General features: G+C 50.7%; 1 protein-coding gene across 2 annotated transcripts; it reads left to right on the forward strand.

Annotated features, from left to right (window-relative positions):
- Window positions 1-28: 28 nt before the first annotated feature.
- Window positions 29-20,349, forward strand: ATG4B (autophagy related 4B cysteine peptidase). 2 transcript variants are annotated; one of them, XR_003987888.1, is made up of 14 exons: window positions 29-101; window positions 5,349-5,447; window positions 6,753-6,824; window positions 8,738-8,836; window positions 10,501-10,602; window positions 11,332-11,404; window positions 12,622-12,701; window positions 15,135-15,331; window positions 16,297-16,375; window positions 17,082-17,227; window positions 17,840-17,896; window positions 18,172-18,265; window positions 18,553-19,924; window positions 20,038-20,349. XR_003987888.1 is itself a non-coding variant. In XM_030456069.1 (13 exons), exons 1-13 carry the CDS (start codon window positions 92-94, stop codon window positions 18,624-18,626), a joined length of 1,182 nt encoding a protein of 393 aa, XP_030311929.1. In that variant the 5' UTR covers window positions 29-91; the 3' UTR covers window positions 18,627-20,349. The 2 variants fall into 2 exon arrangements, 1 of the variants encoding a protein (XP_030311929.1); XM_030456069.1 differs by having other exon boundaries at window positions 18,553-20,349.
- Window positions 20,350-20,783: the final 434 nt, after the last annotated feature.

Consider the following 20,783-nt stretch of genomic DNA (forward strand, 5'->3'; position numbering starts at 1 on the left):
GCTTACGTCATCAGCCGCGCCGGGCTGCGCCGGGGCGTATGTGTCGGCGGGGCCGGGAGCGGGCGCAGCCCTCGGCGGGGCCGCCGCCGCCATGGACGCAGGTTGGTGCCGAGGGGTGCGGGGGGGACCCTTTCCGCGTCCCGGCGGGACGGGGGTGGCCGCTTTTCTCCTCAGGAGCCCCCTGCCCGCCTCAGCAGCCCTTTGAGGCCTGCGGCTTCCCGGGGCGGCCTAGGCCCCGGCGGCCTGGAGCGGCGCGGCCTCTGCTGCGCTCTCCCGGGAGCAGTCACCGTTCCGCGGCTCTGAGGGCTCCGGCGGGGCGAGGCGGGGGCTGCGTTAGGGGCGGCGCAGGGCAGAGGCGCAGGGAGGGGGATCCCTTCCTCCCCTTCTTGGGCCTGGAGCGTCCCGAGCTCCGGCGCGTTCTCCCACGGCCTGGGCCGGACGGGGCTGCCCGGGAAGGGAAGCGGTGCCCGAGGGGGTGTCTGTGTCCTGCTGGGAGCAGGGGTGAGGCGGCTGGGCCCCTCACTCTGCTCTCGTGTTCCCCTGGCTGGCAAAGCTGTGTGCGATAGAGGCGTTGTTTTAAAAACGGAGAGGGAACAACAACAACAAAACAAGCACAGCGTGTCTTGGTCTGGGGCTCGCTGCCTTCCAGGCTTGGCGGAGCAGTAACAGCTTTCACCCAGCCCCTGCAGAGAGAAATCCTGTTCCATAGTAATGAACCTTTCCCTGTGCAGCCCGAGCCCCTCCTCTGCATTGGGCAATGTGTGAGGGGAACCCGTCCCTCTCCTCCCTCCCCACTGCTGTTTTCACTTTGTTCTGTCCTTGGTGTTGTCAGGACAGTCCCCTTGGTAGTGTCCCAGCTTCCTGCCTGCCGTGTCCTTGCGTGGTGCTGCTTCTGGTGGCTCTCACCTGGAAACCAAACGTGTTCCAGCAAGTGAGCTGTGGGACACTTCTGCTTTCCCTTTGTGGAAACCTCACAAGGCTTATGGAGGGGAGCCAAGCTCTGCTGGGATGGTTCCTTTCTGTGTAAAGGGGGAGCTGGGTCTCTGGGCTGTGAGGCAATGAGAGCTCAGACCCATTCCTGCTCAGCTCCTGAGAGGCTTGGGCACCTGATGGGCAGACCTGGAGCTGTTTCCTTGGGGCCTCCCCCCGCCTCCAGGTGACTGAACCTCCTCCCTCTCTGTCTGTCTCTTACCTCCTTCTTGTTGCAGGATTTGTCTTATTTGAGAGAGCTTAGGGGGAAGAAAAAAAAAAAAGAAAAAAAAAGGCAAAAAAAAGCTTAATCTTTCTTCTGCAAAGGCCAGAAATAAGGGCTCAGGCTGTCCTTGGGTTAGGTGTGCTCTTGAAGAGCAGTGAGCTGTACTAACACAATCAGTTGATCCTCTCTTCTGGACTGGCTTCTGACACATCCTGCAGCCAGGTGTTGTTCTCTGCTCTGGTTTTGGCAGCTGTGGCTTTGCCAGCTGAGGGAGATGATCCCCTGCCCCATTTCTGGGTCTTTTGTGGTGCTGTTAAGGGAAGGCTGAAGGACTCCAGGTAATACACCCCATTTCTGGTACTGCCTGAGTGGGGTTCCTGTGTTGCAGAGTGGCCTGGGGGGAGGCCAGGGAGCTGCTGGGGAAAGGAGTTGTTGCAAAGCCTGGTTTGCCTTCAGCCTGGTGCTCCCAAGCTCTGCTTTGGTGTTTTACATAAAGAGTTTTTCAACCAAACATCTAAGCTGTGCAGGCAGATTGTCATGGGAGTCACAGAATTAGCTGGGATGGAAAAGATCCTCAAGCTGCTGAGTCCAGCTGTTTCCCTGAGGCTGAACCACAAATCCTTAATGAACCACATCCCTAAGGACTGTGTCTGTACAACTCCTAAATCCCTCTCCAGGGATGGGGACTCCACCCCTGCTGGAGTGAAGATCCCCTCTGTGGCTGTGGAAAACCCTGGCAAAATCACATTGCTGTGTTTCTGCTGGAGTCACCCAAGGTTTGATTGTTGTGTGTTCCTCAGAGTTGACAGAAAAGCAAATAGCTTTGGTTCTGGTAAAGTTGGTGGCTTCCAGGGGCTTCACATTTGCCTTAAGCACTTTTGGGAACTGCTCTCAGGAGTCAGGGGCTGCTCCCTGGTGCCTGGCTCTGGATCTTTGTTTCTGTGGGAGCTTTGAGAAGTTGGGATGAGGTTTTTAGCTCAGCTTTTTAATGGCACAGTGTAGTGTAAAAATATAAGAAGGGAGCCAAGGTTTCCCCCTCTGCCTTAATCCTGTGTATTGAGACAGTTTTTTTTTTTCTCTGTGCCAAGATGTGGCCTCCAGTAACCTGGTGTGTGCCCAGGGTTAGTGAACTGGTCCTGCAAGTCCCTGCTGCTCAGGTGTGTGCTGGGTGTGCCAGGGCTCTGCACCCCAGGACAGCTTTATGGGATGGCTCCTCTTACCCCACAGGAGTGGGAGGGGGCTCAAACATTCAGGCTCAGTTCTGGTGTTTTGTGCAGCTTGAGCTTTGAATGCCTTTCTCTGGGCTGTTTATTAGAGGTGTTTTCTCTCGTGGCACACCCAAAGCTTTTCTGTTGGGGCTTTCTAGGGAGGGTATGGGGTCAGAAGGTGTTTGGGGACAGCAGAGCAGACCCTGTGGAAGGGGAGACCACAGCTGCCCTTGCACCACTCACAGCCTGCCCCAGGCTCCTGGAAAGCCAGGCTGCCTTTCTCAGGGTGTGCTTTGCAGGGCTGAAACTCTTGGCTTTTTAACCAGAAGCCACTGTGCCCAGCAGGGTGTTGAGCTGTCATGTTTAATGTGTCCTCAGCTTTTCTGCAGAGGCTGCTGCTCAGAGCTCAGCATTTCAAAGGGATGGAAGGGTTCTTGAAGGTGAAGGTTTGGCATGCTGCCCAGGACATTTGCTGACCTAACCTGACTTCTGTAGCTCTTGAAAGGAGCATCTTCAATTAGGATTTCTGCTTGGTGAATTCCCAAGTTTTATTTGTTATTTTCAGACCCTTTGCCTCTAAATTTAAGGGTTCTGTGCAAGCTGTGACACACTTGGAATCCCTGCTGGAGCTGCTTGGGATCTGTAGCAGAGTGGATGGAGTTTTGAAGAAGTGCCAGGGCAAATGGGGGTAGGTGTTTGTAAAGGGAACAATGGCTTTGAGCCCCTGTGCTCAGCCCTGGTGAGGCCACAGCTTGAGTCCTGTGTCCAGTTCTGGGCCCTCAGCTCAGGAAGGAGATTGAGGTGCTGGAGCAGGTCCAGAGAAGAGCAAGGAGGCTGTGAAGGGATCCAGCACAAGTCCTGTGAGGTGAGGCTGAGGGAGCTGGGGGTGTTGAGGCTGGAGAAGAGGAGGCTCAGGGGAGACCTCATCACTCCAACTCCCTGAAAGGAGGTTGGAGCCAGGGGGGGGTTGGTCTCTTTTCCCAGGCAACTCTCAGCAAGACAAGAGGGCAGGGTCTCAAGTTGTGCCAGGGGAGGTTTAGGTTGGAGATGAGAAAGAATTTCTTTCTGGAGAGGGTGATCAGGCATTGGAATGGGCTGCCCAGGGAAGGAGTGGATTCTCCAGTGTCTGGAGATCTTTCCAAAGAGCCTGGATGTGGCACTGAGTGCCATGGGCTGGGAACCACGGGAGGAGTGGATCAAGGGTTGGACTTGATGATCTCTGAGGTCCCTTCCAACCCAGCCCATTCCGTGATTCTATGATTCTAAGTTTATTATTCCCATCATAAAATCATGGATTCAAAGTGGGAGCAGTCCCTGGAATTTCCCTCTCTGTGAAGGTGAAACCTTTGCTCCTACTCTGAGCAGTTTTTCTTTTCTGATTGCTAGGAAGTATTTTCTTCCAGAAAAAAAACCCCAGCGTGTGCTCTGATGTATGACTGGACTTTTGGCAGCACAGCTGGTCCTGCAGCACCTCTGGAGAGGGCCCAGATGTTGGAGATCCAGCTGGAGGGACTGCAGGACTCTGCTCCTGAATGTGCAGTGTCATGGCCCTTGCAGTTTGCCTGCTCTGCATTCCCTGAAGAAGCAGCTGGTCCAGGGAGCAGCCTGGCAACCTCTGCCCCTCTCTGCCCCTCTCTGCCCCTCTCTGCCCCTCTCTGCCCCTCTCTGCCCCTCTCTGCCCCTCTCTGCCCCCTCTCCCCTCATTGAAGGGGGGCAGACTCCAGTCTCTCCTTTTCTGGAAGGGAATTCCAGTTGCAAATCCTGTTCTTGGCAAGGAGCTGGTGCCCTGTGAGATGTGGAGCTGCAGGTGGTGTGGCATTGGAGAGGCAAGGAAGTGTCCCTGAGAAAGGGGAGGAGGGAGGAGGGAGGATGGTTCCTGTGCAGCAACCCTCTTGCAGGCGTTTTCCTGAAGCTGTTTGGGACTCGTGTGACAAAGAGCTGGATTCGTGGCAAAATTGACAAAAGAAACCACAAAATATTCCTCAGAGCTTTTAAAATCCACCTGAGAACTTCAGGTTTTAGGAGAAGATTGTATCTGGTAGTACACTGAATTTTTAAAAGCCCTAATGGCTAACCTCCCTTTGAGCTGTCAGAATCAACTCGTAATGCCTCTTCCCAAAAGGAAACTCCTGCAAATTAAAGGAAAAGTGATGCATACTTAAAACATCTGCAAAAGTCCCATTGGTTCTTTCCCTGGAAAGCAATCTGCACTGTTGAGCAAGAAAGGGGTGAAAGCCAGCCAAGCTCTGAAGTAAAGATGGACACAGAAAGCACAGACTTCTGGGGATTTGTGAAGTTTGGCTGGGGTGTGGCAAAGAAGTTCTTGATTTCACTGCTGACATTTGTTAGAGGGAAAGACTGCTTTAATTTGCTGGAGCTTTGTAGTGCAAGGAGAATTGCTTGCTTGGTACTGAGAAGCTGCATCACAGGTCAGGAGTGGGAACATGGGCTTGAGCTGTCTTAAATGTGCCTGAAGCAGTCACTAGACTCACACAAGGAACATGCTTTTAATCAAGGGTTATGTCTAGAATCTAATTTAAAATTTTATTTAGGAGCCTGTTTCCATCTCTGTTGCCAGGGCCCTGTTTAACCAGTGCTTTGTCTGAGTCACAGTGCCTTGGTGCTGCCACTTATTTTCTTTAACATTCAGAATTAGAAGCTCAGGGCAGAGAGCCCAGGGGCAGAAGGCTGATCAGGGACCTGGAGGAGGCCAAAATGCCTTGAGTGGCTCCTTGGTTGCCCCAGCATATCCTGGGGTATCCTGGAAGTCTGGAAGGAGAGGGTGCAGGAGAAGCTGGCAGGGACTTTCTGGGGTTGCTGCCAATCAGCCACGTTACTGACTGGTGCTGCTGCCCCACAGCAGCTCTGATTCTGTAGTTCTTGCAGTTTTCCTTTGAAACACAAGGGAAAGCTGTGACAGTGACATGGTTTCTTTCTCTTTGTAGCTACTCTGACCTATGACACCCTGAGGTTTGAGTATGAAGACTTCCCTGAGACCAAAGAGCCCGTTTGGATCCTTGGCCGGAGATACAGTGTCTGTACAGGTACTGCCCAGGGGTAATGGGCACCTGAACCTCCAGGGACTCTGCTGCTGTCAGGGTTTAACACTGGCCCAGCAATGACACCAAGTGACAGATTCTCTCTGTTAATCTCTCTCTCCTCCCTGAGAAAGAAAGGAGAGAGAATAAGGGAGAGAGACTGAGGGGTTGGGAACTGAACTACACAGCTTGAATGGAACAGTAGTGATAAATGGGAAAAATGACTCAATCTACACAAATAGACAGGAAAATTGATCCCACGTTCCTCCCTCCTCTCTCCCAATAACTCTCACATCAGCACAGAGGCTGCAGGGCAGCCCTGGGAAAGTCCAGGCTGGAATCCTGTGATCAGCAGCAGTTGGGAGCTGGAGGCAGGAACACCCAGATTCAGGCTGGGATGGATCAGGAGCACAGGCAGAGGAAGGGATGGAATCCTCCCAGGATGCTGAAGCAAAGAGGGAGAGGAGAAGAAGGGGAAGCAGGAAGGGGTTTGAGCCTGGTGATCCCTCCAGTTTCTCCTGAGGATGAGGTGGATGGGATGGAATACTCTGGTTGGTCACTTCTGGCATCTCTCTTGTCCCTTCCTGCCCAAAGGAGGGTTCCAGGTGTGACCTCTTGACTCCTTTTCTCCTTCTGGAGGGCAAACTGTTCCTCAGAGCTGAGCAGTGTCCTTGGTTCTGCTGTAACTCTAACCATGGAGTGGGATCAGTCCCAGCAGCAGACACTGCCTGAGAAACTTGCTGTTTGTTTCAGCAGTGCAGCTGCTTCCAAGAGACTGAGCTGAAAGCAAAAGTACAAGACAGAAAATCCCTTTTATCCTGACCCAACCCAGGACAGCTGCTCAGAAAGGAAAGTACAACACTACCAAGGTGACCACAAACCTTCTAAGAAGGCTGCAGAGTCTGTTTGCTGGCAGAGCATGCAGACCAGCACTGTCCTGCTTCTCTCTGGCCATCTCTGTGGACTCTGGAATAATTCTGTGGAGAAAGTTACCATTAAGTGGTGATAGAGATGGTTTTTTTGTTTTGTTTTGAGGCCAGGATCGTTGAGGCAAGGAGGCAGCTCAGCAGGAAGGCAAGAAAGGGTTTGGTGCTGGACTGTTTGCCTGTGCCCATGGTGTCTTTGGGTTGATGGCAGCTGTTTCAGGGGGAAAAGCTCTGTGTGCACAGCAGCACTGTCCTGTTATTCAGCCAGATTTTGCCTCTCAGGCCACACAGACTGAGTTGAGGAGCAGAGCACTGTTGTTATTGGGGAAGTGGATTTAGCCCCATTTTGGTGCTCTCCTCATGCATGTTCCTCTTGATTTTCCAGAGAAGGAAGAGATCCTGTTGGATGTGACCTCTCGGCTTTGGTTCACCTACAGGAAGAACTTCCCTGCTATTGGTATGTTCTGTGAACAGATCCATACCCTGGAAACCACGGTGATCCAGTTATCCCTACCCAGCAAAGCAGATCTCCCAGGCAGAACAAAGGCACTTCCCATTACAGGGATCTGAAACCTGCTTAATCTAATTGATAGGAGAGACTTTGGTTTATCTGATACTGAGAGTTTCTGTGGGAACAAGGGACAGCAGCAGTTTAAGCCACGACAGAAGGATAAATTTGGGTTGCCTGCCTGGAAACATCCTTTCTTTGAGCAACATGGGAAGATTTTTGTTCATCCAGTTCATTAGGTTCTACATAAATCTAATGGGAAATATGATTTAGTGATAGTCTTGGGCTTGAAGTGGCTTAAAGAGAGATGATACAGAAGTCACTGTCTTTGTGCATCTGCTCTGGACTGTGTGGGTTGTTTGGGGTTGTTTTGTTTTGGGGTTTTTTTGTGGTTTGTTTTTTGATTGGTTTTTTTAATTCCCAAAGTGTCTGTTAAACCAAGGAACTGTCCTACTATGGGGAACATTTCCCAGTGAACTCAAAAGAGATGATCTTGGCTTCTTGAGATAGTCCTGCATGGTTTGGTTTTGTGTGTGGGGTGGAAGGTTTATCAGCAGAGTGGGATTCCAAGCCCCATCTGGGTCCTCACTGTCAACATCATCCCCAGCAGTTAATGAGAAAATCACTCATATTTGGGCAAGAGACTTCTTGGTATCTGGTCCTTCTGGCTTGTTGTGTTCTTTGCCTAAGAAGGTGTGAGGCATCTTTGATGCAGTTTCATCCCTTTAAATTCATGTTTGTGAGCCATGGTTAATCAGGCATCTGAAATGGGAGGGTTTGCACATGGTTAACTGTGGCTCACAGACATGACTGGTTTTTCTGTGTCAGTGATTAAAGGGCATGAGGTGGGAAGAAAAACCATTTTCTGAATCATTTCCCATTTACATTTTGCATGTCATGTATAGCAAACCCTTTCCTTTTTTTCAGTCTTCTCCCAGTCATCTTCCCAGCCTTTCTTCCCCCAGTCATCCCTTTCCTTGTTGGCACTTCCCTCTGTGTTTGCCCACTTGAATACTGGAAGCTCTTTGGGAATCAATGGGAATGTCTTCTGCTAATTTGCCCCAGCAGCATCAGTTTTGCAAGTTGTATAATGTTATAAATTGCTGGAAAAATTACAGGTCACTGTGCAGAAGCTGTTTGAATTGTTCAGTTGTGGGTGATTCTCCTCCCTGTGCTTTTCATGCAGAGTAGTTGTATGGGACTGAAAGGAAAAAGCAGCAGCACAAGGAAAGTGCTTCCAGCAACTGAGCAGGGAGTTGGGAGGCAGCTCCCTCCCTCTGCTCACACTGAGCTTTTTATCTATGAAGTCTGTAAGATGTGGGGTGTTTTGGTGCTGGGCTGAGATGTTTTGGCTGGTGGGGTCTTGTTTTTGGCCTGTGTTGTTCACTTGGGAAGCTCAGCCCATCATAGCTGATGGTGTGGGAGTTCCTTGGGACTGCTCTGTTTTCAAGATGAGTCCCAAGATGAGGACTTGAGGAAGTTGCCTGTAACAAGGAACCCAGGGGAGAAATGTCTCTGAGTGGGACTGTGAGACTCCACCTAGGCTCAAGGGCTGCTCAGGAGTTCATCTCAGGAGTTCATCTCTCCTCCTAGCTGAGTCGTTTGGGTTTCCCTCTGAAGTTTTCCCCCAGTCATTGTTAGAGGGTTTGATTTGTTGAGTTTCAATGAAGTTCATGAAGTTCTTCTCCCATTATTCTATTTGTGTTTCTCAGCCTTGGGTACGTGAGCCAAAGGGGTGCTTATTCCCAGCCTGCTCTCTTGGGTGAGCCTGCTCCCCATGCAGTCTCACAGCCCCTTTCTTTCCTGCCCCTTGGCACCACCTCACAGCTCCTGACCCATTTCTCTCCTCTCCTCACTTGCAGGAGGCACAGGCCCGACGTCTGACACAGGCTGGGGCTGCATGCTGCGCTGTGGCCAGATGATCTTTGCTCAGGCCTTGGTCTGCAGGCATCTGGGAAGAGGTAAAGCAGCCCACCCTGACTGCCAGGGCCCTCTGCTCACACAGAAAGGGCAGCAGCTCTAAGGACAGCAGATAAGAAAAGCACACCTGGGAATCCCCAGAGGCTCTGAACTTTTAATCCAAGTCAGGGCTGGTGAGAGAAAAGTCTCCTGGGAACCCTCCAGCAGGTCCTTCCTGCTGTCTGCAGGAAAAAACAAAACTATGTGGGTGGGTGGGTGGATGGTTGGTTGGATGGTTGAACAGTTGGTTGGATGGTTGGTTGGTTGGTTGGTTGGTTGGTTGGATGGTTGGTTGGTTGGATGGATGGTTGGTTGGTTGGGTGGGTGGTTGGTTGGGTGGGTGGTTGGTTGGGTGGGTGGTTGGTTGGGTGGGTGGTTGGTTGGGTGGGTGGTTGGTTGGGTGGGTGGTTGGGTGGGTGGTTGGGTGGGTGGTTGGGTGGGTGGTTGGGTGGGTGGTTGGGTGGGTGGTTGGGTGGGTGGGTGGTTGGGTGGGTGGGTGGTTGGGTGGGTGGTTGGTTGGGTGGTTGGTTGGGTGGGTGGTTGGTTGGTTGGGTGGTTGGGTGGGTGGTTGGTTGGGTGGGTGGTTGGTTGGCTGGGTGGTTGGTTGGCTGGGTGGTTTGTTGGTTGGGTGGTTGGTTGGGTGGTTGGTTGGGTGGTTGGTTGGGTGGTTGGTTGGGTGGCTGGTTGGGTGGCTGGTTGGGTGGCTGGTTGGATGGGTGGTTGGGTGGTTGGTTGGATGGGTGGTTGGGTGGTTGGGTGGTTGGTTGGATGGGTGGTTGGTTGGATGGGTGGTTGGTTGGATGGGTGGTTGGGTGGATGGGTGGTTGGGTGGCTGGCTGGATGGGTGGTTGGGTGGCTGGCTGGATGGGTGGTTGGGTGGCTGGCTGGCTGGATGGGTGGCTGGATGGCTGGCTGGCTGCGTGACTGGATGGGTGGCTGGCTGGCTGCGTGACTGGATGGGTGGCTGGATGGGTGGCTGGATAAATGTAGTTTTCCAGGCTTTAAAGCAGAGCTCTGTAACGTTGCTATCCAGCTCCACTAAAGCCGAGCACTGTTTGTTTGTTTGTCTTTTTCTTGAAGGGTTTTGTAGGTAGCTGAAGTTTAAAACAACTTAATGATTGGTTTGTGTTTATGATTCAGTTTTGTCACAAAGCTTTCTCTTACTGTGTGTGGTCTCCTTTCCCTGAACACTTCTCCTACTGCACTTGACCCATGCTTGGTCTGTGAGCAGCAACACCAGAGGGGTTCTTTTCACCATTGTTGTAGTCCTCTGGATTTCTGGGGCATGATTTATGTAGTGAGGCCATATGGCTTTTCCAGGAATATGTAGCTCCTGCCTGACAGTAAGAAATTGTAATCCTATTTCCCATCTTTGAGGTAGAGGTACAATTTGTGAGGTTGGTTGGTTGGTTTTGGGGTTTTTGTTTGTTTGTTTGTTTTTCTGTGGGTGATATTCCTTCATCCCAGCTATGAAACTGCTTACTTTTCTTTTAAAATTAATCCTTCAGTGTTTGGAACACCTCAGATTAACTAATAAATGCCTAGTAATGAGATAGGACATGAAAATCCAGTCAGTTGGCTGATGCACCTGGGAGAGGCTGTAGCTTGCTACCTCTGGTTGGTAATAAATGTCATGTGTTGTTTCATGTCCCTTTGTCTGTCTTAGACTGGAGGTGGATAAAGGGGAAGAAGCAGATGGGCAACTACTTCAGTGTTCTTAATGCCTTCATTGACAAAAAAGACAGCTACTATTCCATCCACCAGATAGGTAAGTGTTGAAAAGCATGTAGAACATCATGATGTGTTTGTTTTAGTAGCTGAGCCCCTGAAAAACCCCAGCAGTTCATCCAGAACATCATCCCATGCCTCCTGTTTGCAGAGGTGATGTAAAACTGCCCTTCTGTGTTATGGGGGATGATGGATTTGTCCTGGTGACTCTCTCAGAACTTTCAGGCTTGCCCAGTCCTTTAGGTTTTGTTCAGCATCACTTCCCACACCCTGCTAGCCAAGGTGGGGAGGATTCATGTGGGTGCTGTTCTCACCAGGACCTTGTAATATGAGAAGATTTATGGGCAAAGAAATATTCAGAGGTAGCAAATGGACTCAGGAAGGGCCTTGCTTGGATGTAAACTTCCCTGGCAGATAAAAGAGAAACAGCCTGTTCCGGTTATTCCTGTAGGTTTTTAAGGGACCTATAACTTCAGTGAGCAGAAGTTCAGGTTCCAGGTGTTGTCCTGGGAACCAAACACTCTTTAAGTACAGTTTCTGCTGAGGTAGTGTTGCTTTTTGAACTTGTGGGTGACTGCATTTTGGCAGAAGCATTCTCCTCATAGTCCTCCAGGCTATGATTCTCAATCCCCTCTGCACTAAGCATGAACCAGCAGGGCCTGCTGACTCTAAAATGTTTCCAAATGTTTTCCCTATTAAATAAAAACTTTGATTAGGAAAGGCTGCAATGTAAGTGAAATCTGCTCATTTTTCTTTTCTTGTGATGCAGCCCAGATGGGAGTTGGAGAAGGCAAATCCATAGGTCAGTGGTACGGACCAAACACAGTGGCACAAGTGCTCAAGTAAGTCCTTTCCCCTGCCTTTCCCCCTGCCTTTCCCCCTGCCTTTCCCCCTGCCTTTCCCCCTGCCTTTCCCCCTGCCTTTCCCCCTGCCTTTCCCCCTGCCTTTCCCCCTGCCTTTCCCCCTGCCTGTCCCCCTGCCTGTCCCCCTGCCTGTCCCCCTGCCTGTCCCCCTGCCTGTCCCCCTGCCTGTCCCCCTGCCTGTCCCCCTGCCTGTCCCCCTGCCTTTCCCCCCAAGCAGTGGTGTCATTTGGGCTGTGGCACCTCCTGGCTTCAAGGCTGCTGCCCACTGACTGAGGCACAAGTGTGTGTGTGCACTGTTAGCAGGCAGCCTGCTTCATCTCACTGACCTGCTTGGACAGGAGCTTGGAAGGAGCCCTTCTGTCCTTCAGATGCTGACAGGAAGCAAGGGAAAACAGACCTCAGGTTGAGGACAAGCCCCCAGATTCTCCCCACATCCCACAATGAGAGCTGAGTCCCATACATTTGCAGCAGGCTGGAAGCAGGTGTCAGAGTAGATGATGGTTGTTGCTGTTTGAGTGTCTGCTGGTACATGGGTTGCCTCTGCTGACCTAGCAACAGTGTCACTGTTCTCAAAAAGCTCTCAAGGAGCCATCAAGTCCCTGATGCATGAGGAGAGGAGAGCTGCCTGGTTCCATGGTGACAGGCAAGGGATCAGAGCAGGGACTGCCTTTAATAAATGGGTCACGTTGTATTCTGAGGAACATTCTCACTCCTGACACTCTTCTTCCCTCAGCTTGGTTAGATGAGGAGGGAGCTCCCTGGAATAAGCTAGAATTGCCTAAAAAGCAACTTTCTCAGGTCAGACCATGTGTTGCATTAGTGCAGGGTCTGGTATAGATAAACAGCAGAAATGCAGGGAAAGTCAAGGTGATTTTTTAAATTTATTCTTATTTATTTTTTGTTCTGCCTTGCTTGCTGGTAACCAGCAGTTACAGCATTTGAGTTGAAGGTTGTATCTGGGCTCTTTTGCTTAGTAGCTGCTGAGGGCCAAATTCCCTGGTGATTTGCAATCTTGTGTATTCTTCTGGCCATAATAACTAGCAGCAATGCAGTCTACAGCTCTGGTACATGTGTGAAAGCATAACAGATTAAAGCAAATCACTCCTAACCCAGTTTCTCCTCCCTGATACAGCACCACCTTTCTCCTCTAATTGTTACTAATCCTTGCTTACTTTTTTCTTTTTCCTTGCCTGTAGAAAACTTGCAACTTTTGATACATGGAGCTCACTGGCAGTGCATATAGCCATGGACAACACAGTAGTGATGGAAGAAATCAGTAAGTATCCCATGGAGGCAGAATGTGGTAAATCCTCTGGTGGCAAGAACACAGAAAAGAACTGGAGAGCATTTACAGCACAAGTGTGAAGTAAAATGTTCTGGTTTAAAATTGTGGCCCAGCTGCTAAAAGCAGAGAATTGGTATTCTAAAGCAATGAAGACCTTTGTTTGACTTTTGTTTAATCTGGTAAAGCCTCAACTTGGCACTGTGGCCCCTGCATCTGGAGAGAAGGCCTGCTGGATTCCAGACAATAGGTGGGAGCTGCTTGGAAGGTGGTGTTAGACTTGCTTGTGTCCACAGGTAGCAAATGGCTGCTTCCTCTCATGTACTGTGCTAGGAACATCTTGGCTGGTAGGCAGGGTAAGAAAACTGGAGCAGATTGCTCAAGAAGAAAATGAGCAAAACTGGCAGGGAGAAGGAACCCAGCTCTGGAGTTGATCTCTCATCATCATCTAAGGAGTGCTCCCTCTGTCTGCCCCCCCTCTGCCTGCCCCCCTCTCTGTGCAGGGGGTGTTTGTTTATTTTCCTCAAGTGTGAATCCTGAAGTGCCCCCACTTGGGGCCCAGAAGCCATTGTCTGAGTGGGTCTGATGTCTTGTATGGCTGTAGGCATGTCCTATATCTTGTGCCCCAAACATTTGTCAATGCACAAGTTAATGCTGTTTCATACAACCACTGAGTTCATTCCCTCAAACTGTTCAGCCTGAGGTTCCCAGGACATCCCTTCTCCCACAGCAGCAAGAAAATTCATCTGTATCCCTCCTGAGTCAGTCTGGGGCATCAGAAAGGAGCTCTTAGTTGGGCACTGGGGGATCCTGTGCATCAGAAAGGTGGTGAGAAACCAAGACAGTCAAGGCAGTGCTGCAGCAGGAGAGAGAGATCCTGTGTGTAATCCTTTGGAATATGTTTGTAGCAAATGCTTTGGATCCAGCTGGGAAGCTTTGGGCAGGCTCCACTCTGCTGTGGCACCACGGTGATGCAGAGCCTGCCAAGGAGGCAAGGGGAGCTCGGAGTTTCTGCTGAGGTCCCTGCTGCTTAAATTTGGTTCAGTGTGTTCACACTGCAGCTCAGGACTGGCAGTGGCCTCCCCTGGTGAGGACATCTGCAGTGACACCCTCTGCAGGGACAGCCCTGGCTTGGCAGCTGGCTTCAGATCATCATGACAGGCAGGATACTGTACCAGCAACAACAACAACAATCATCTTCATGCTGTTAAAATAACAAATAATGACTTTCCCTTATCTCAGGACCTCTGGTAGCTACAGTATGTCTGTAGGTAAGGGCTGTGCACATGCCCTGCTCTCCTTGAGCAGCTCCTAACATTGCAGTGCAGGTTGTCTCACACTCAGCCTTTAGATCCCAGTCCTGTTTCTTTCACCCTTGGGTGTAACAGTCTCCTTTTTCAGCTGAGTTTGCAGCTCCTGAGGAAGGCAAGCAGCCTTCTGAAATGGCTGGTGCTGAAGGTGTTTGTTTACACTGTGTCCTGCCTGCTCAGTGTCCTTGCATTCTGCTTAGGCTTGGAATAAATTAAATGAGGCACTGTCATTCTGTCTAATTGCCTTGGCTCCATCATTAAAGTGCTGTGGGTTTCTTTGGGGTCTGGGTTTTTTCTTCACACACCTTGCAAATAATGAAAGTGGCCAGTGAGACATCAAGGCTTGGAGATGTTTGTGTAGCAGAACGTGCATAATCTGGTTGGATTAGAGCCTGGCTGTGTGTTTGTCAGGCCTGTAGAATGAGGATGCATAGCACTGGTGTCACCTCTGTGCCCTGAGGAGTTTTACTGACCTGGATTTTACAGGGAAAACTCATGCTGAAATTGCAGGTCAGGGATCATCTTGCTTTAGGTTTCTCAAGTTGCTTCTGAATGATTCCTGATAAAATGGGTGAAGGCTTTAGTGAACCTGAGGAAAATTACAACCACTGTGGGCAGACACCACGTTTCTCTCTTGTTACAGTGCAGCTGCAGGTGGTTTATTATCTGTGGTAAGCCCATTCTCTTCAATCTTCATTTCCTCCATGAACTCCTCTGGAGTTGAACACTCCAGATTTTTTTCCTTTCTGCTTACACTCTCTCTGAATTCCCAGCCCTTGCCTGACCTCCTAATCAACTCCTTCTACCTTGTTGGCACATGTTAGTGCTTAGCTGCTCACCTGCTGGAAAAACTGGCATTTTGAACAGCCCACCAGATGGTGGCCTTGGTGTGATCCTCAGGTAAATTTAGAGGGAATGCTGAGCCCTGCCAGAACCCTGCAAGGAGCACAGACATCACTTGATCCCAGCCCTGGGCCTCTTTCATTCAGCTTTTCTTTTTCTGACGTGTTGCCCACTTTTCAGTAAGCAGCCACTGCCCCTCAGGGCTCAGACAGAATTCCTGGGGGAATACAGAGGATAATTGCTGATGCTTTCTGCTCATGTTCCCTTTCCATAGGGAGGCTGTGCCAGTCCAACTTGCCATGTGCTGGAGCTGCAGCCTGCCCTGCACTGGAGTCAGACGTGCTGTGTAATGGGTACCCAGAGGAGGCAGGGGTTAGAGAGAGGCTCTGCCTCTGGAAACCTCTGGTGCTGCTGATTCCCCTGCGCCTGGGGCTCACAGAGATCAATGAAGCCTATATCGAGACACTCAAGGTAGGGCACCTGAACCATTGCTGTGTTGATGCTTAAGGACCCTGTTGTGAAGTGTTTCTGGAATTTTTAAATTTTTTTTCTTTTTAGGGGGGACCAAAAAACCTGGGTTGTCTGATTTTTCAAAAGAAAACTGTTTAGAGCAATCTCTGAGGTCAGGGGATGGGTTCTTGCAGGCTTCAAGCAGGACAGTGTGTGAGACTTTTAGGGGCTTGTGTTTTTTTGATGGGCTGTTGGGTTTGGTTTGTTGTTTTTTGGTTTTTTTTGAGGATCTTCACAACTTACTCTGTCTCTTTTTGTCTTTTGGTGGTACCAACCTGCAGAAGTATTTTTTTCCACCCACCTGTGCTGTGCTTGGTCAGCCACCTGAGCATTAGTAAATGTAGTGCTGCTAACTCCCTGTGGCTGGACTGAGGCTAGAATTGGGCTGACAGTTGCAGTGTGGAGAATCAGGAGGCTGAATTTAGGGTATGCAGGGTATGTCTATATGCAAGCCAGGGTACAGGACAGTTGTCTTGCTCTGCTCAAGCTAGCAAGCTCTGAGCTGCACAGGCAGGAGCTCCAAACTCCTGCAGTTACTGGAGCTTAACTCGATAGATGTTGCCTGGATGAGGAATTTAAGCTGTTTCCTGAGTGGTGGTTTCCTCCTGCCAGCACTGTTACAACCAGATGGCAGTGCCAGGGTATTTTGCCACTGACTGCAGCAGAGACAGAGCTCCTCACCCAGACTGGGTCCTGGAGCAGTGCTGCTGCTTCCATTTAGTCCACTCCTCTCTTCCTGTCAGCAGCTAAAGGTGGTTTGGAGCTGCTCCTGTGTTCATTGCAGAGCTCCTCTCCAGGAGTGGCTGTTCCTGGTGGTTTTCTGTGTCCATCTTTCTTCTCCACTGCATTTTTTGGTAGTTTGCCTGTGTTGCCACCTTGCTGTCTCCCTGTCTGTCAGCTGGATGTTTTCTGTATTGCTTTTCCAGCACTGCTTCATGATGCCCCAGTCCCTGGGAGTGATTGGAGGGAAACCAAACAGTGCTCACTACTTCATTGGCTATGTAGGTGAGTGCCCAGAGTGCTGCAGAGACTTTCCAAGCATCTCCCCCACACACACACACACATAGCTAAAAAACTAATTGTGGAGCAGTACAGCTTGGCCTGTGGTGCATGCTGCAGGGTTCTTTCCTGGTGGAAGCTTGGAAAGGTTGCTGTGGGCTGAACCTGAGTGGTGTAGGTTTGAGCAGTGGGTGTAGTAGAGGCTGCAGACTTCAGTGAGTAGTGCTGAATCCTCTCTGTAAAGAGGTGTCTGGGGATTCCTTCTTACACTCAGGGCTGACCTCCCTTCAGGGGCTTGGCTGGGTGCAACTGTCCTTTAGTTGTCCCCTTCCTGAAACTATACAAACTTGTTCTTTTCTCTATGGTTTTCTCTCTCACTCTGCCTGAGACCTCAATTTGATTGTGATTTGCATTTCTGGGGCTGACTTGAGCTTACAGAGGGCCCTGGAAGACATCCCAGCTGTGCCCTGAGCTGTCCCTGTGGAGTGGGCAGGGTGGCTGTGCTGGCAGCTTGGCTCTTGGCCTGGATGAGGAGCATTTGGGCAAGTGGCCCCAAGCAAGCTGCCTCTCTAGGATGTGGGTTCCTCCGTGGGGTGTCAAGAGCTGGCTCTGTCCTCACTCTTCCCCTCTTGTGTATCTTGCTGCTTGCTTCTCAGACAACCAGCTTCTGCCATGGTTCTTCCTCTTCATGTCTCCTTGCCTGTCTGTCCAGGTGAGGAGCTCATTTACCTGGATCCCCACACCACCCAGCCTGCAGTGGAGCCCAGTGACAGTGGCTGCCTCCCTGATGAGAGCTTCCACTGCCAGCACCCTCCCTGCAGGATGAGCATTGCTGAGCTCGACCCCTCCATCGCCGTGGTGAGTTCCTGCTGCTTTCTCTCCCCTCCCCTGAAGAGGCAGTGCTGGGGTTCCTCTGTTTCACAGCTCTCCCTTGCCCCAGGGGAGGAGGCAGTGGGCACCCAGTGGGTGTGCTGTGCCTCGGGGGGGTTCAGGAACACGAGTCAAGCAGTGGCTGTTGCAGGAAGCAGTTGGGTACAGGGGAGTCCCCCTTGCATGGGAATTAAAAGCCATTCCTCTCAGGGCAGCACCCTTCTCCCACGTTTAGTTTGGGCTTTGATTCCTGCCTTTCAGGGGCAGTTCTGGATCCCTTCCTGAATCCATAATACAACTGAGGGTGGCTTGTTTTCTGTTGAACCTGAGATGCCTGCCCTTTGCTTCTGTGAGAGGTGTTTCTGCCCAGCTGTCCTGCTGCTGTGGAACAGACTGGGACACTGGTGCTTCCAGCAGCTGGATACTCTGGTCACATCAGCTCCACAGGGAGTGTTGGCATCACCAGGGCAGTGTAAGCCACAGCTTCAAAGCAAGGCACCTGGGAGGTGTAGCTGCCTCCAGTCCTGGTCATGTTGCTGATGTTAATGTAAGATTGAAATGATCCATCTACAAGATACAAAGATTTATATCTTTTTTCAGGGCTTTTTCTGCAACACAGAGGAGGATTTTAATGATTGGTGCCAGCAAATCAAAAAGGTTTGTGTTTCTAACACTGGGAAGGAATCCAGGGCATTGCCTTGTTTCCAAACCACTGCAAGGAGAGCACGTTCTCTGCAGCATTTGAGATGAAAGTAGTTTACTAAATTCCTAGAAAGAGCATAGCTCTGAAATCCAGCCAGTGCTGCAGAACTGATTTAAGAAATGTTTTTCCAGCTGTGGTGAGCTCCCAGCAGATGGTTACTGCCCCTTAATGACCCAGAGCCTTTGGGTTAGGGAGCTGTTTGTTCTGATGGCTCTCTCTTGCTCCACAGCTGTCCCTGGTAAGAGGAGCACTGCCAATGTTTGAGCTGGTGGAGAGACAGCCCTCACATTTCTCCAACCCTGATGTCCTGAATCTCACACCAGGTGAGGCAGAGCTAAGTAAGGGTGAGCTGGTCCCTTTGGTTTGCTGGAAAATGGTGTGGAATTGCACATTTTAATTTCTTCCTGTCCCACCTGGAGTTGGGTCCAGAGCTCTGGTTCTTTGGCTTTCAACTGGTGGTTCCCAGACCCCAGGGTGTCTCGGGACAGTTTTTAGAATGAGTCTGAATGGTCAGTGGTGACTGAGGGGGAGAAAAACCAACCCTGACCCTCAAATCCTGCTGTCCCCCAGCTGATGCTGAGCAGTCAGTGCTTGCTTTTTGCTCTTGCAGATTCCTCTGATGCCGACAGACTGGAAAGGTTCTTTGACTCAGAAGATGAAGACTTTGAAATCCTGTCCCTTTGAAAACCAATAGGAAAGTGACTGCAAATTTGTGTTATGTGTGGGGGAGAAGGGGGGGAGGGAAGCTCCTTGGAGAGCCTGGGGCTACTGGTTTTCATAGGCACTCGCTGCCATCCCCACCTCTTGTCCATCCTGGGAATTCCGGGCAGCCTCTGAGCGGGAAGCACGCACCTTGTCTGTGTTTGGGATGAAGAACCAAGAGGGAGGTGTAGCCATAACTGGCTGGAGGTGGAATTTCTCAGCAGAAAACAAGTTGCTGCAAATGGATGCAGTGGTGCTTGGGAGCTGAAAGCCTCTCTGTTCCATCAGCAGGTCAGTTGGCCTTCTGGGAAAGGCCTGGAAATTGTTAAGAGTGCTAAATCCTTACAGGGGGACTTCCCTCTGAAGCTTCAATAGAGCCACCCCTCATTTAGCAGGTAAAATGTACAGTTAATTAACAGCAGCTTCTCACTGGGCCAGCTTGGAGTGCAGCTTGCCACACAACTGAGCAGCAGACGTGTCCCTGGGGGGCAGCTGTGAAGCCCCTGGAGTCCACCTCCTGCTCATGCTTTGCAGGACACACTGCTTTGCATCGTGCCCTTCCCTCTCCTGCTCACATCTGGGGACAAGGAAGTTGAGGGCACTTACAAGTGACTGGAAATTCAGTAAGGGAAAGGCTGGGAGGGGACTGTCTCAATCTCTGTGTAAGGAGCAGCAGAAAGAAGGAAAGGAGACTAAAAAATGTGCATGTTCTTGCTCAGTGAGTTGCTAAAGCATTGTGCTTCTACAGTGGATTAATCTCTACAGCAACTATCTTCAGGAAAGCTGCTTTGACTGGATTCCAAAGCCCTGGAAAGAAAATAAAAAAAAAACCCCACAGCTGGGAGAGAGGGAACAGGAGAAGTGAGATCTGGCAGTTGTGTGCCTGCCCCCCAGCAGGCTGACGTGGCCCCTAGGGAATCAGCCCAGGCTGCACCAAAAACGTGAGCTGTTAAACTCCTTAGGTTGTCCTGGGGGGGATGTTCAGCACTTCCTCCAAATGCTCCTGTTAGACATTCCCTTTCCAAAGTGGAAAAGGTGCCTGGAGGTCGAGGAGCCTGCCTGGCTGTGTGGTACCTTTCCTTCCGCCAGCTTCCCTCCTGCAGGGTGTACACAAAGGTACTGTAGGAGCTACCCTGGAGAAACCCATCCCAGACCATCATCCTGCAGAGGGCAGTGGGGACAGATTGCCTTGGGAAGGTCCAGTGGTACTGGGAATGTTGTCAGCTGCCTTAGGATGATGGCTCTGCTGGGGCCCTTCTCCACACAGCATTCAGAGGAAGGTAAACCATGGGAAGAGAGCTGTCTTCATGCAAAGGGAATGTGCTGAAGTAGCTTCCTTAGTGCATGCTGCAGACTGCAGACCTGTTCACAAGGTTTCATTTTGTGTATTTAGGGTTGGAACCCCTCAGTTGATGCTTTTATGCCCAAGGGTGCTGAGAGCTGGCTAGAAATGACCATTTCCCCCACGACTGACCTACTGATGCTCTAACTGTCCCTGTGCTACCCAAAAGCAGAGGTTTGAACTGGGAACCACAATGCTTTTGTCACTAAATTATTATTATTTGCTGCTTTCTGCCTGCTTCTCCCCTTCTCTCTTGAAGTCAGGGGAAGAGGCAGCAGAGGAAGTGGGGCTGTGCTCCATTAATCTGCTTTCAATTTGTATCTGAATAAACAGATCTAAAATCTTTGCCTCTCTTAATTAATTGTCTTGCTCATGAGCTGAAGGTGGTGGGTGGGTGGTAGCCAGGAACCCTGCCAGGTGTCAGCAGAGTGGGAGTGCTGCCAAATGGCTGCAGGTTTTATTGGGGTTTTTGTTGTTTTCTTTTAGAGTGAAGAAGGCTGAGGGGAGCTCTGTGCAGGGGTGATTTTTCTCTTCATTTTGGTGTGTCTGGTAGAACAGAGGCTGGCTGCTTGGCACTGCCAGGGTGCTCCAGAGGGTGAGCACCTGCACTCCTGCTGGTAGAAAAGGAGAGAAAAGAGGGTTTTTTGCTATTCTGTTACTTGGATCTTAAGTTGTAGGAATAATACAACTCAGTAATATTTGGAGACTGTTCCTGCTGAGTGCTGTGGCATCTCTCTGCTTCTGGAAGCCCTTCCACAGGAGGACATCCTCGTGTGGTGTCTGCTGGGTGTGCTTTT

This window comes from Calypte anna, chromosome 9 (assembly GCF_003957555.1).
Source record: "Calypte anna isolate BGI_N300 chromosome 9, bCalAnn1_v1.p, whole genome shotgun sequence".
In the NCBI taxonomy this organism is placed as follows: Eukaryota; Metazoa; Chordata; class Aves; order Apodiformes; family Trochilidae; genus Calypte; species Calypte anna.